General features: G+C 43.0%; 1 protein-coding gene across 15 annotated transcripts in view; it reads left to right on the plus strand.

Moving 5' to 3' along the window:
• Nucleotides 1–15,231, plus strand: part of Pkp4 (plakophilin 4) — a 213,896-nt gene that overhangs the window by 50,947 nt on the left and 147,718 nt on the right. For 10 of the 15 annotated variants that reach the window (XM_041631443.1, XM_041631444.1, XM_041631453.1 and 7 more), the window contains exon 2: nucleotides 14,638–14,774. The exons of 2 other annotated variants lie outside the window; for them this stretch is intronic. In XM_041631443.1, coding sequence (XP_041487377.1) covers nucleotides 14,643–14,774 — 132 coding nt within the window. In that variant the 5' untranslated portion in view covers nucleotides 14,638–14,642. Of the gene's footprint in view, nucleotides 1–2,063; nucleotides 2,070–6,114; nucleotides 6,117–14,637; nucleotides 14,775–14,892; nucleotides 14,990–15,231 lie in introns of those variants that run through there. 3 more of the 15 variants (XM_041631440.1, XM_041631450.1, XM_041631448.1) reach the window with 3 other exon arrangements.

Consider the following 15,231-nt stretch of genomic DNA (forward strand, 5'->3'; position numbering starts at 1 on the left):
CATGGAAGATGACTTCTTCAGTAGGATTGGCTTATAAAGATGTGTGGAGAAAAACAGAAATGGCTTAGCAGTGCAGGTACAGTCAGTTTGGATTTACTCCTGTGTATGGACTTTAAAATGACAGCCAGAGCGTGGGTGGGAGCTGGAGTGTGGAAGGCTATGAGGACAGACCAGACCTGCACAAAGCGGCCATGCTGAGAGGGATCTGAGCATGAGTACTCTGCCTCGGAGACCAGAAGATGCAGAGAGATTCTTTCCGAATTATTACCTCATTTATGTCTTTGATTATTCTAGTGATTTCTTTACTAAACACCCATGCTTCCTTGCTCTGTCTCCACCTTTTTTCCCTCCTCTTGTCCTGGGTCTTTTCAACATGCCAAGATCCAATCCAGGACCTTGGACTTGGTAAGCGTGTATGTAAACTCCCAAAGAGCTTCATGTCCAGCCTTCCCACACCGTTTCTTCGTTCTTCAAACTTCAGCTCGATTGCTGTTATAGAAAAGATCACAGAGTGGTGCAGAAGGGCCTCTGTGGGCCAGAGCCAGGTGCAGGTGTCCTAGAGATTGGCAGGGTTCGCATGCTAAGGTAGGCAGACCCTGTGGCCGTCCGCTGAGCCCCTGTGAGCAGGAGGCCTGGTGCTTTCCTCCCAGGACCCTTGGTTTTCACTGCATACTGTATCTTGTTGATCGGAAGAGCGTTTTTCGTTAACTTAGCATTCACAATTTTATTTGAATGCTATAATTTCCTAGAACTTCAAAACAGCGTTAAGCCCTTTAGAAGAAATGTACATTCATGCAGTCAGTCACCTGATTGAACTCCTTCTGGCCAGAGAGGAGGGAGGGGCAGAAGAGAGCAAGTTGGGAAAATACTTCTAAATCAAAACGTTGTTTTCAGTCTTGTTTTCGCAGAAGCATTTCCACAAATATATCCATCTCACTCGAAAGTTTAAGAAAAACAACTCCTCATGAAATCATGTATAGTCATACAGTAGCTAAAATATCAGTTGTATGAAAACCAGGAATAAAGCTGGGCGGTGGTGGCGCACGCCTTTAATCCCAGCACTCGGGAGGCAGAGGCAGGCGGATCTCTGAGTTCGAGGTCAGCCTGTCCTACAAGAGCTAGTTCCAGAACAGCCTCCAAAGCTACAGAGAAAAGCCCGTCTCAAAAAACAAATACAAAACAAAACAACAGCAACAAAAAAAGGGGAGGGGGGGAAGAATGGTCCAAGTTATAACTTAGTTTTTGAAGAATGTTGCACTGCACATTGTGTGGAGAAGGTGTTTCTGGTTCTCGGTACAGGTTTTTAGACAATGTGCCTCTATCCTATTACATGCACATTTTACAGATGAGACCTAAAAATAACTGTATTTTGATGAGGACAAGCAATCAATTAAAATGTACAAACTAGGGATAGTGTACGAGGTAGTCTCTTTTCATCATATAAAATATATGGGAATCTAGCCAGGCCTAGTGGGGCATGCCTTTCATCCCAGGACTCTGGAGGCAGAGGCAGGGGGATCTCTCTGAGTTCAGGGCCAGCCTGGTCTACAGAGTGAGTTTCAGGACAGTCAGGGCTACACAGAGAAACCCTGTCTGGAAAACCAAACAAACAGAAACCTGTTATTCTGGTTCTTAGTTTTGAAATTGTACTTTTTATAAAACTTGAGTGTGTTATTTTTTTAAAGCAAAAGTTAAAAAATAGACCTGAGTGATATTCTGAAATTAAGATAATAACATTCTGCAAAAAGATGATTCAAGCCAGTGAATTGAGAAAGGATGGAGTTTCTTTAGTGCAATTGTGGTAACACTGTAATACATGATCGCAGCCATCATCAGACAGGTGTTGGCCTGTAGAATGTTCTCAGGCCTCTGCTGCCTGGATGGACAGATAGCTCCTGTCAAGCGGTGTGCCTAAGCACTTTATCTGCCCACTGTAACTGTTCATTCTGAGGATGTTTGTAGCTGTTTTTAACACGCTGAGCTCTAGTGTGACGAATAGGATGTTGGGCGTGGAGCCAACCTTCTTGTCCTCATGGTTTTATGGCGGTGCTGTCAGTGTCTGAGCTGGAGTGGACCATGCTCAACCTGACGCTCTCCCTAGAACAACTCGAAGGAGCAACAGGGCCTCCCTGAAACCACAGTGCCGAAGCTGTCGTCAGTCACAGTTCTAAGACCTGGGAGTGACGTGTGTTCAGGTGGAGCTCCACCTCACAGTCCCCCCTGAAACCCTGCCCAGTCTCAGAAAGCCTGCAAAACAGCAGCTCCCTGCCGCCCCCCCCCCCCCACCCCCCTACTCAAAACCACACCTACAGGCCTCATAAGGAAAGGCCACGATATTGTCAGGTTCCTTCTCCCCATCTTCTCTCTGAGAATGCAATGACAGCTCCCAGAACAGCAGCCCCTGCCCTCAGGAACCCAGCGAGTCCCTGGGAAGTAACAGCTATTGAATCTGTTGCTTGCTCTGCCTGTAAACATCAAAGTCATGGAAGTTCTGTCTAAAAGACCGCTATTTTCTTGAATTTTCTTCAGAAAGCTGCTTGGTGATGTTAAATGTGAGGATGTGCTAGGCTCTTTTAAAACTGGCATTAAGCATGCAGCGGCAGAGACTGTCCCCTAATTCAGCTGACGGCAGGGCCAAGAGCAAAGGCATTGTTGCTGTTAGAGTATACTGCATTTTTCTTTCTTTCTTTTTTAATAGTTTTCTCTTTTACTCCCAAGAGCTACTTTAAAGGCTGTAAATTATTAAAAGCATATTACTTAAATCAGTATTAAAAGAGACATTAAACATATGTGTAATTAATGTTTGATGATTTTCCAGCTCACAGCTGTCAGCTTTCCTCTCGACCTGTGCATTTACTGAGGTGCCTTACACTGGATGGGGTTAAGCAGGCTGCAGTGTGTTCCAGATGAGGAATTGATCTGCTCAACCACATACTAATAATGTCTGTTGTATACCTAGCCTAATTCCACATAAATGTGTGTGAAAAAAATAATTAAAAACGTGAAAGAGCCTGGTTCAGACCGGGTTCTTTTTCTAGAAAATCATTCATTCCTATGGTTACTAGCCAAGCTTTCAAAAGCTTAGGACCCATCTTACAGACAAAACATAAATGTACACTTAATTCTGTCGGCAGGAACCTTTATCATTTAAATTTATTCATTTAAAAAGTATAGCTTTATTCTCTGCCTGGCAGCTCTGCTTTTCCTTTTCCTGCCTAGCTATTGGTTATTCAGCTTTTTATTAGACCCATCAGCAACGTGCTTTCTATTGCTGAGATAAAGACCATGACCAAAAGCAACTCGGTGAGGAAAGGTTTATTTCAGCTTTGAGCTCTCAGGTCACAATCCTTCATCAAAGGAAGTCAGGGCAGGAACTCCAAGCGGGAATGTGGAGGCAGGAACTGAAGCAGAGGCCTTGGAGAAAAGCTGCTCACTGGCTTGCTCCTCATGGTTTGCTCAGCCTGCTTTCTTACACACTCTAGGACCTGTAACCAGGGGTAGCACCACCCACAGTAACCTAAGCCCTCCCAAATCATCTTCAATCAAGAAAACACCTCCACAGACTTGGTACAGTCAATTGGATGAAGCATTTCCTCAATTAAGGTTTCTTCTTCCCAGATGACCCTAGTGTGTGTCAAGCCGACATAAGAACTAACAAGCACAGTACTTAATTCCTGTTTTTATTTTAGTATGCTGCCCACACTGATGCGTTGGCGTCAGATGTCAGTTGTGAAGGATAGAGCATTGTTTCTTCCTAATGACAGGAACTCATTGCTGCTTCTGCTGGTCATGTGGAAGGATTTCCCAGCATGTGTTCCTCTGGCTCGGAATGCTAACAGAACTTGGACTTCCCACAGGTCAGGGAACCCTGATTGCTCTTCGAGCTGATGAGGGAGGAGGACTTGATGGGGGAGGGGGAGGGAAATGGGAGGCGATGGCGGGGAGGAGACAGAAATCTTTAATAAATAAATAAATTAAAAAAAAAAGAACGATCCTCAAGAGAAAGTGGGGGTCTATGGCAAATCCAGGCGGAGGGCTTGGGGTTGGTTTTGGTAGTAGATCATGTGCCTTGGATGTGCAAGTTCCTAGCTTAGCCCCAAGCGTGTGTGTGTGTGTGTGTGTGTGTGTGTGCGTGCGTGCATGTGCATGCGATTTTTCAGGGTCTTCATTGTGCCACACACTAGTGACTCTGAGACTTTCCGGACACCAAACACCAGGTCTCTTACTCACACGAAGCTTCTGCAACAGTCTGGACATTGTGCGCTTCTCCCATGCTCCAAGGGCTGCCAGTGCAGGGGCTTTCCCGTCATCACAGGGATAGCAGAGTGTGGAGATGCCTACAGTACTGCCCAGGTTTGCTTAATTCTGAGAAGCAAGAAACCATTCACGCTTGGAGAATTTTAAATTACAAATGAATTAATCTCTAACAAATTGAAGTCCGGGGCAGGCTATCTGGAGTCTCAGGCAGCACACTGAAAAGACTCTCAGGTAGTCCATGAGGGAAGAAGAGCCAAGGTCATCTGTTAGGAAGACAGCCACTAAGGAAGATGGAAGCTGTCACCGCATCGCACACACTTTTGCATTCCATACGCCTGTATAAATATTATTAAGTGCTCAAGCCCTCAATTAAACAGTCTTTCTTCTTAATTGCCTTTAGTAATTCAGGTATCAGTCACCATATTTCTGAGTCTCCATATGTGTCCTGCTAGTGATTTCATTACACCTCAGTCTTCACCAACACTGTCATTAGAAATGAAAAATGGGTGAAGAGCACAAACCTTTGAGCAGATGGAGTTTGCTGTGACTTACGATGCCTCTAATTGTGAGTCACATGAAGCCACGGTCTACGGAGATGAGGAAATCTAGACCTAAGGCAAATTTTTAAGTGGATAAAGCTTAAAATTTAAAAACATAGGTGGGCCATTTCCCACCTGGGCCGCATTGGTACCTGCTGGCCCTTGCGTGCACCGAGTTCCTCTGTTCTGGGAGCTGCATTTAATGTAGTGATTTACTAACTTGTCTTGTGTTGCCTGTTAGATTCCAAATAGATTGATGGTCAGAATCTTTATATTTTAAATAATATCTATACTATAGTGTCGTATGTAAAGTAGATCAGAAATGAGATCTTTTCAGAAAAAATCAGCACATAACATGCTATTTTTTAATCTTACGATATTTAAAATATGTAAATTGTATTTTACTTCTCTGTGGTCCTGGTGGGTGTATCAGCTTGTCACCCTTACTCAGTGTGTGACAGTGGGTTAATCAGCAACTCTTTTCTTTCTCAGCTTTACAAGTTGTTGAGGAGGTTGCTCTGCAGGTCTCGCCTAGCTGGGCTCAGTGGCTCACTGCAGTCAGGCATAGAATTGGTCAGGCCATGATGGCCTGAGAAGGGATGTTTGCCTTCTTGGCTGGGATGACTGGGATGGCTCCCTCCACACTTCTGAGCTCCCCACAGAAGCATGACCAAATGGTTCCTAAAGAAGCAACTGGTAGACCTCAGCGGTAGTCTCTGATATTTCAGTAAGGTCACATTTGTGCTTGTAGTCCAAGCAAGTCATGGACGAGCACCTGATGTAGAGTGTGGGCCAGGGCCGTCTCTCCTAGAGGCTCTTGGACTGCCATAATGACAGAGACTTCTTATAAATTATGAAATCTTGGCCTTAGCTTAGGTTTGTGCCCAACAAGCTTTTAAAACCTAAATTACCTGTTTGTGTTCATCTGTTTTGTGCCATGTGGCTCATCCCCTCTCCACAGTACCATACGACTTCCTCCTCAACTGGCTGGTGAACCTAGAATCTTTCCCAGAGCTCCTTTCTCTGCCCGAAATCCCGTTTATACTCTTCCTGCCTAGCTATTGGCTGTTCAGCTCTTTATGAAGCCAATCAGAAGGTGCCTTAGGCTGGTGAGGTTAAACAGAGACACATCTTCACACAGTATGCAGGAAGATTATCCCAACAGTTCATTTAACAAGTTCCTGGTGCTAAGGGTGGGTCCAGGGCTGCCTCTCCTTAGAGGCTCGTCCAAGTCTCCGTCTTCCCCCAAGTTAAGAAAGGGCATTGGTACACTTTATTTTTGTCACCGTATCAGACCTCTCATGCTGGTACCACAGAGAAGTCGTGTCTCCTGAGATTTAGTTTTCTTTTGTTTTAAATTTTCCTCCATCATATTTGCGATTTGTTGGCAGAACTTCCTTTAAGATTATTCTAACTTTCTGTGTTTTGGTGTTTGCTAAAGTGCCTTTACTTAGCTGAGTGTGGTGGTGCACATCTGTAATCTCAGTCCTGAGGAAGCCAAGGGAGGAGGATTTCAAGTTCATCGTCACCTTTGAACAAACTTGATGAGTTTGAGGCCAGCCTACATTATATCATGAGACCCTACATAAACACAAAAATCAACCAAAAGAAAGCCCTTGTTGCCTTCATGATACCTGGTAATATTTAAGCCTTTGCAGTATTTTCTGTAATTGAGAACAAGTTCATTACCAAACTGATTCTCATTCCTTTTTTTTTTTCTTCCTTTTTCTTGCCCCTGAAATAATATTTTGGGTCTTTATCTACAGAATCCAGGAACTTTGTGATCTCATCCTGAAAGCCTCTCAGATATTATTTTGTCCTTCTTTCTGTCAGCCAGATTTACTTCCTTTTAACCTCTAACTTTATTTCCTTCAACACCTCTGGCTTCTCTCTCCCTGCACACACTTCTCAGTGTGACCGCTGTGAGTGTTGGTGCCACCTGCCCTTTACTGTCTTTGTTTAGGGACATCGCTCTTCCTGGGCAGCAGTCTAGGCTTCCTGTCTGTATTTGTGTACGGAAGCTGCTTGGGCACCTCCTGCAGTAGCTGTCCACCCTCGTCCTGGTCCTCCAAGCTCTACTGCTAGAGACACTGCCACGCTCTAAGTCCTCACTGCTCCCACCAGAGGCCCCAGCCTGGCTCTGTTATGGCAGGGTTTCCTCTGGTTGCTTTAACATGGGTCTGAACCTTTTGTCTTTCTGACATTTTGGCACACTGATGACATTTTTGAAATTTCTAGACTACATTTTTTTTTTTTTAATCTTAAAAAAGAGAAAATGCCTCTTTGGTATCTGATGGAGCCGTGAGCTAGAGAAGAGGGTTTTGTGTGCTCCGGCCACCTCTAGAGTTCCAGCTGCACTCTTGATCTGTGATTACCTCATCCTGTCCTTGTGTACGTTAAATTCTAGGAGCCATTCTTCATTGTTATGGCTCCCTTTCCTCACTTTTCCCCTCAGAATGACATCTGTAGATCACAAATACCTCAGGTCCTTAAAACAAAACCCCTGGGCCCTGGAGTACCTTCCAAAAGGGAATGTCCTTTCTTCTCTTCTTTGTTCTTCATGAGAGGTAAGGTGTTTTGGAGATGAGTGGAAAATAGCTGTGTAATCCATGTTTATCGGGGTTACATTCCTGCTTGTTATGAGCAGTTGTGCAGTATTGTCCTGTGCCGCAGGCCTGGCCGGCACTGCTCCGCACCAGGCAGCCCCACACACCGCACACAGTGTCAATGGCCACTTTAACTGTCTTCACTTTCAGAAAGTACCCATTATTGAATAGTGCGGGGGATGTGGGGGCAAGACGTTTGAGACTTAGGCCTCTTTTTTATTAATTAAAATAGTTAAAAATAGATAACGTAGCTATTAATCAGGGAAGTGTCTCTATGTTGCTCATAAATTTGCAACTATTCAGTGTTTCTATTTCTGGGTCCTGTCTAGCATCATAGACTCTGTCCTGCTAGTCTTTTTTCTTTGTGTGTGTGTGTGTGTTTGCATGTATGTGGGTAAAAACGTGTTTACACGTGCATGTTTGAAGCCTGAAGTTGGTATCAGAAATCTTCCCTGGCCATTCTTCTATCTTATACTTTGAGGCAAGATCTCTCAATAAATCCAGAGCTCGCCGCCAGTTCAGCTAGTCTGGCTAACTGGCCAGCTTTGTTGTTCTGGAACACCTCTGCGCCTTCCACGTCTGTACCTGCCCAGGTCAGAGTTTCCAGTGGACACATGCTCTCCTGGCATTTACATGGCTTTTGGATATCTGAACTCCAGTCTTCTTATTTACACAGCAAGTACTTTTAACTGCTGAGTCTTCTCCCCAGCCCTAATCCCTTAGTCTTTAACCTTTTTCATTTAATTTTTTAAAGGCCGCAGAAGCGTGAATTGAAAAAAAAAAAACATACAATTAAAAGAATAGCTAGAATCCAGTGTGTCCTGTATAATTAGTTCTCCGGTGAGGCCACCAGTGCAGAGCGCAGACCCACATGAGATTTCACTCCCTCCCTGCACAGAGAGACCGCTGCTGCTCTCATATTCTTAATGGTCTTTTTTTTTTTTTTTTTTGCTACTTATGAATGCATGTAACTATGTTCTCTAATAATTGGTTTTATTTTACTTGTTTTAAACTTTGCCGAACTGGATTTCCACTCTGTATTCTTTCGCAAGTTTGCTTTCTTTGAGCATTATAATTGGGAGGACATTTTTGTTTTATAGAGGCATAGTTTATTTATGGGATGCAGTGAAATATATCACATTAGTATACTATGATGTATTTATTCTACTGACACTGGTCACTACGGCTATTGTCAATTTATGGCTTTTTAAAAGTACTAGAATATCTGTCCAAGTTCTCAGGGGCAAGAGAGTCTCTACCTAATTGAGAATGGGATTACTGAAGTATGGGTGTCTGTGTAGGCGGCTCTATTAGATAATACTTATATGTATTGCAGAATGGTAAGCCCACTTACATGCTTAACAACCAACAGCTCATGGTAGTTGCCTTCTGCCATCTTTGCTAAACTTGGAAGTCAAGTGTTTTGTTCTTGCAGTAGTTGTGTGTTAATAGCATGTTGCATTATTTATTAAGTTGTATTTTCTTTTCTTTCCTTTTTTTCTTTTCTTTTTTCTTTTTTTTTTGTTTTTAAGACGCAGTTTCTCTGTGGCTTTGGAGCCTGTCCTGGAACTAGCTCTTGTAGACCAGGCTGGCCTCGAACTCACAGAGATCAGCCTGCCTCTGCCTCTGCCTCCCGAGTGCTGGGATTAAAGGCGTGTGCCACCACCACCCGGCTTAAGTTGCATTTTCTAGTTACTAATAGAATTGAAAATTTCATTATCAAGTCACCTATCATTTCTTTGTAAGATCTTATTGAAATCTTTTGCTTAAATGCCTTGCAGCAATCTCCTTATTAAATCCCTAAATCAAAACACTTGGGCGTGTATAGATTATTCTCTAGGATTACTGTATGACTTGGCGTATAGCTCGGTGCTGTATAGTTTATTGCCAATAAGTACATATTTTTGGATGAACTGTGTGTTTGTGAGTTAGCATTTATCTACCTCTAATTAATCCTTCTAAAACACTGGAGGTTTTGGTACTTCTTCTATTTCCAGAATAGAATATTTAAAAACTGGAACTGGGTAGTTAAGTAGTACTTTATATTCTAGCATAGAGTTCATATGGTCCTGCAGATGCTCACCTCAGTGTCCTAGGGCTGTGCTTGCTTCTGCAATATTATCCCAGCATCATCATAAACAAAGAGAAACTGATCTTACACATAGTATTAATAATTTTTCCTATTTTTAGTATAAACATTTTTCATTCTTGTGCTTAAACATTTTCATCGTCCTGTGTCATTAGTATCTTTATTTTAATCAAATTTTAATGTTTACATGGATATTTTTTACTTAAATTCTCTTAATTTATTCTTAAATATCACTATTTTATCTTAAGAACTTTCACATAAATGTATTGTGGTTCTTGTCAACATGTTTTCCTGAGTGTTCTAAATGAAGTCAGAAAATATATTTTATATTCCACACTATCATCTCAAAGTTGGAAAAAACATAGAGTTCAACTTTTTACTAGTTTGGTAGAAAAAAGTATAGTAGGATATTTTGCCTAAGAGTTATCAGGAAGGCAATTAGAAGAGAATAAAGATGAAACATCTAGTATTGAGTTGATGTCCCATCTTATAAATTTAGCAGAGATGATTATGTGTAATAGTATCATCTGTGATGAATTATGTGTACCAGGTCATAAATTACCTTATATTTTATTTATAAACTAAAAAGAAAGCTTCACCCCATCACACTAGAGTTTATAAGACTCGCCAGGTCAAGCACAAAGAAATGCCCACTAGCCAGTTGGACAGTGTGGGCAAACAGCCCTGAACACACGTAATACTGACCCAGTAATTTCCACGTAAAGCTTCTATGCCTTTGCTAAATCCTACCTTGAAAACCCATAATTACTCAGCTGCTTCCAAAAAACGGAGAATGTAGTAGGTCGCTCAAGAGTGGAGTCCAACAGTGTAACCTGCAAGCCCCACATGGAAGTGCACACCTGTAATCCCGAACTTGAGGGCAGAGGCAGAGAGAGCACTGGGTGCAGGGTGTTATTCCCTCCGCACAAGCGAGCTTCCTGATCTCCAGCCTCTCTCAGAAGGGAAGTGTGGCATAGCTGACAGTGTCTAAAGACTCATGGGCGGCTTCCTAACTACAGGGAATGTGGAAGCCTTTCTAGTGTCAGCTTCCGTTTCCTGCTTCTACCACAACATCTCCAACTAGCAACCCTGCTCAGTTACTCATGTTTAGGCTGCAGGCCTCTCAGGATGGGGAAGTGCCCACCTTCAGGGACAGTCATTGAACCACAGTTCTAAAAGGAAAGAGCTTCCTGAGTTTCCCCCCGTGTCTTCAAACATTAATGGACAGCATTAGAGCCATTATTCGAACTTGATCCCATGTGTAAAAATAGAATATAGGATAACACACTTTTGTTGCAGAGCTGGTTTTAGGCTGGCTCTCAGGATTGTCACATAAAGAGCCGTGTTTGTCCATAGCAGTCCTTCACAGGGTCAGAGGAGCTGCTTGTCCACTCAGGCCTCAGCTTTGGGTCAGCCTTCTTTTCCCCCTCGTTCCATTGAGAGTCTGTTGTGTCTCTTCTGTGAAGTTTTGAGTTCATAAGGACTAAGACCAGTACCATTCATCCCATCACTTCCGATGTTTGGAGTAGCGGCAGACTCTTTTGTGCTCCACTCCCCATTTACTGCATGGATTCACCCTTCATGCCTGTGAATGTGCCACTATCTGTAACTGGAAGTGGATATGTCCCAAGAAGCCTGAAGCCAGGGGTTTGGGGGGGGGGTGGTCATATTACCCACTAGATCCCCCTCCAATCTTCCTAAATTCCTCATCAGTGTAGCTGACCTTAGCTTTTTGGTTCTCACAGCCCTCTTGAACTTAAAGTGTCTACCCTTCTGTGCAGTGTGTTGCTGAGCTGACTTTCGTACAGGACCTTATTTATCCTGCTGTTTTTATCTAGTTAGCGGGAACTCATCAGTGCAACAGAATTGTACTTTTCTTGCTTGTTTTAGTTTTGTTATTTGGTAAACTCAGTATTCATCTTAGTTACTGGAGATTTTAAACATGCTGTGCATGTTATATATGTCATTGGTGAAGGTTTTGGTTAGGATTGGGTCAAGTTCAGAACTTTGACATTGCGTTAGAGTCCTCTATAGACTGATGTGTTTCATTCAGGTATTTATAGTTCAAATCATCAGTTACCCTTATTTCAGCCCCATTTCTGTTAATTATAGTATCATAGGGGATCATGATGGCACAGCATTGTGCATGCCTCACTAGAATTTAGCACACTGCATTGCCATGGTTACACTGCCAAGGAAGGAAGTTAGACAAGCTTAATGTGACTTCCTTGACACACCTCTTAGTTCTCACAAATCACTCTTGGAGAACACTCTCTGAAGAATCCCACCCAGCCTCCCCGCCACTCCTCTCATCTGTAATGTGAGAAATCTACCTTCTCTTTTCTAAAAATGTCGCATGGCATTTTCTTCTTCCATTTTCCTGAAACAGCTTCCATGGTTCTTTGGACAGCCCCGAAAATGAGTGAGTGTTCTCCAGTCTGCAGTCTGAGGTCACTCAGACCTGGCAGGTTGCAGCGCTGAGACAGACACAGCTTACGGTCTCACTGACTCTTGGCTATGAATGGTCACTGTTTTTGGTTTTTGTGAGACAGGGTTTCTCCGTGTAGCTTAGGAGCCTGTCCCCGAACTTCCTCTGTAGACCAGGCTGGCCTCAAATTCAGAGATCTACCTGCCTCTGCCTCTTGAGTACTGAGATTACAGGCGTGCACAGACACCACCACCTGGCCCTGCTTTGTTTCTTTTGTTTTTTCCCTTACCAGTGGAAAGAATTGTTACCATTCTTTGACCCTACTCGTCATAAATACTCATCTCTGGCCTTGGCCAAAGCAGGAGTCAGCTTTTATCTTGAGTTTCACTGAGCTTTATTTCCAACTCATTAATGGCTCTGTGATTATAAGAATGATAAGAAAAACAAGAAGTCGTCCTATACAGAGAGGCCAGTGTCTCCACTGTCCACTTGGTAGCTGTTCATGATCATTTACCTGCATCCTGGTTATTGAAGGCTCAGAATAAAGCAGCCTCGCCAGGAAAGCCCTTCCAGCACTGTAGTAGTTCCCTCATGAGCATGCTCTTTGAACCTCTGTCGCCTTCAGTGTTGTGTCATCGTTTGTCTCTTAGACTTTGCCTTCTCTGATTCATAACTTGCTGCATCAGTGAGATGATGAGCCATGCTGCCTCCCACCTCTGATCCCTTCCCCCTGCATAGCATGGGAGTGAGCTTAGCTGTGCTCTGAAGATGCTGCTCATCGCATTTCAGTAAGCTGGGCCCTTATAAACACCATAAAACAGAGTACAGTACAATCCCAGAGACACAGTAACACAATTCGGTATCTTTCTTTAAACTCAGTGTGTCCTGGCTATAACAGAATAAATACTTTGTTTTTTTCCTACTCTTTACTTGCCGATTTTTTTTTTTTTTGAACTTTTCATCCCGACATGTTGGCTGTTTCATATTATACTCTTGACATTTAAATTTCTTGGGTTTGGACATTGTTTGTTTCCTTGTTGCATAGTAACATTCTTACGTTTCATAACCATCTGTTAATTTTAAGGTGTGTGATTTTTTTTCCCCCCACTCAACGGCCTTGACTGCTGCCCTAGACTGTCTGTGTGGTAATTTTTTCCTCAATAGAGTTGGTGATGTTATTTTTGATAAGGACTTGGTAAAAATAGAATTCTGTCCAGCTAGTATTTTGAATGTGCTTTGCATCTTAATGAACACATTATTATAAAAAATAAAGAGTGCCATAAAAAAAATCATTGACTTGTGTTGTATAGAAATTAGCATGTTCACTTTTTATTACTGAAGCATGCAGGGCTAGAGGAACTGTGCTTTGCCTCAGTGCTCCTGGGTTTTGATCCGAGACTCCTTTAATCCAAGGAAGAAGCCCCTCCTACCAGTCCCAAGGGAGAGGATCATCTTGTAGGTCAGGGTCAACATGATGCTTATGTACCGTGAAACCAAGGGCTCACCTGCTAGGGAAGGCACAAGAAAGCCTCAGGAGTGTGGTTTCACTGGCAGTATGCACACATGCACCCATCGGGCCCACTGTTCACTTACCTGTGTCTAAAGGATGTCAAGAATGAGACACCCATCAACAGAAACTCAGAGGCCAGGATGGAGTGGAGTCAGTTGAGTGCCCAGGTCCTTGAGTCTTCCCTTTTCCTTAGAGTATTATTTGGAAAAGAACAGCTGGTATTGGAAGTTAAGGGAATGGGGGAAATACCCAGATCAAAGGATAGATACGAACACCATAGAGGTTAATTTGAAATAAAAATGCAGAGCTATATTTAGGATGAACTATGAAGAGCGTTGACAGAAATATTTATGATGTTAGCTACCTCTGTATTAAGTGGAGTAGCATATCTAATGAAGATGGTCTTTTGGGAGTCGAGGATTTGGTGGGATTTGCCTAATGATAAGAAGTGGGAGACATCAAAAAGGTGACATTTGTGTATTCATTTATCCAACAGGGGTTAATTATATGAAGCATTAGTCTTGTGGTATGATACGTGTGGTTTTTCAAGGAGACATATAAATAAGTTACTAATGCATTTGTAAATCTAAATGGCATCCTTTCCTGCTTTTTTTTTTTTTTAATTTGTAGAATGTCTATATAAGTTAGGTAAGTCTTCTGGTAAACACGGGAGAGTTGTCTTAGAGGCATTGCAGTTCCTGTCAGGGGCCTTGGGCTCTGACAACTCCCAAGGCCTTGCCCTCTTTGAGGGGTAAGATTCCTTAAAGAAAACCAGGTCATGAGAGCCGCCCTGGGGTGTCCTCCTCATAAGTTGTTAAGGCACAGAGTTTGTTTTCAATACCATAGAATTTTATTTGTTAGCTTTCAAGCTTTTCTTGAGTTTCAAATTCTTTTTGAGTCTGTTGTCTTAAGTTTCTGCAATCGATAAAGTAGTTTTCTGTCAGTTCATGTTTGTAGATGTCTTTTGTGTACATACTTCCTAGAATACTGAGTCATTTAAAGAGCCCTCCTCCAGCCCTTTTAATGTCACTTTATATGATGATGTTTAAATATTATCAGGTGTTTATTCTTTTGTTATTAGAGTTGTCATCATTCTGTGGAAGTCCACTGTGATTCCTAGGAACCAACTACAGTGGGGCTCATCAGCAAATCCCAGTCCCCTGAGGCACTCAGGAAGCAGTGTTAACCCTTTGCCTGCTTGATTGCAGGAGGAATGCCCGCCCCTGAACAGGCCTCACTGGTGGAGGAGGGGCAACCACAGACCCACCAGGAAGCTGTCTCCACTGGCCCAGGCATGGAACCCGAGACCACAGCCACCACTATTCTAGCTTCCGTGAAGGAGCAGGTACACCCTTTCGTTGAAATTTGCAATGACATTTCTTCAATGCCTTTAAAAATTAATCTTTGGATGTGTTTTCAATTTGTCTAACGTCCTTGATGCCTTCACGTTTTCTAATTATAAGGTGTTTACATCCCTGAGTACATTGGGATGATTGGCATGTAGAGCTGCTCCAGCTGCCAGTCAGCATCGGAACATGCAGGATACTTGTGCGTCTGCAAGTAAGGACAACCTTGATGGTGATCGGTGTCTGTGTCCCCCATTGCAGAGTGTGTGCATGCGCGCAGAGCTGTGTGCAGCGTCTCTCACAATGCTGACTGTCCATCAGGACCCTGGCCTGTGCTGTCTAGATTCTCCGAGCATTTTAACCTAGGAGCTAGGATCGTCTCTGTGGTTGGGGGTGGGGGTTACAAGTTGTATTTGTTTGTTTGTCTGAACCCCAGTAGTTCATCTTGTGAGCTCA

The sequence above is a fragment of the Microtus oregoni genome, unplaced genomic scaffold (assembly GCF_018167655.1).
Source record: "Microtus oregoni isolate MIOR12 unplaced genomic scaffold, Mior012 000037F_ref0000500, whole genome shotgun sequence".
Lineage (NCBI taxonomy): Eukaryota > Metazoa > Chordata > Mammalia > Rodentia > Cricetidae > Microtus > Microtus oregoni.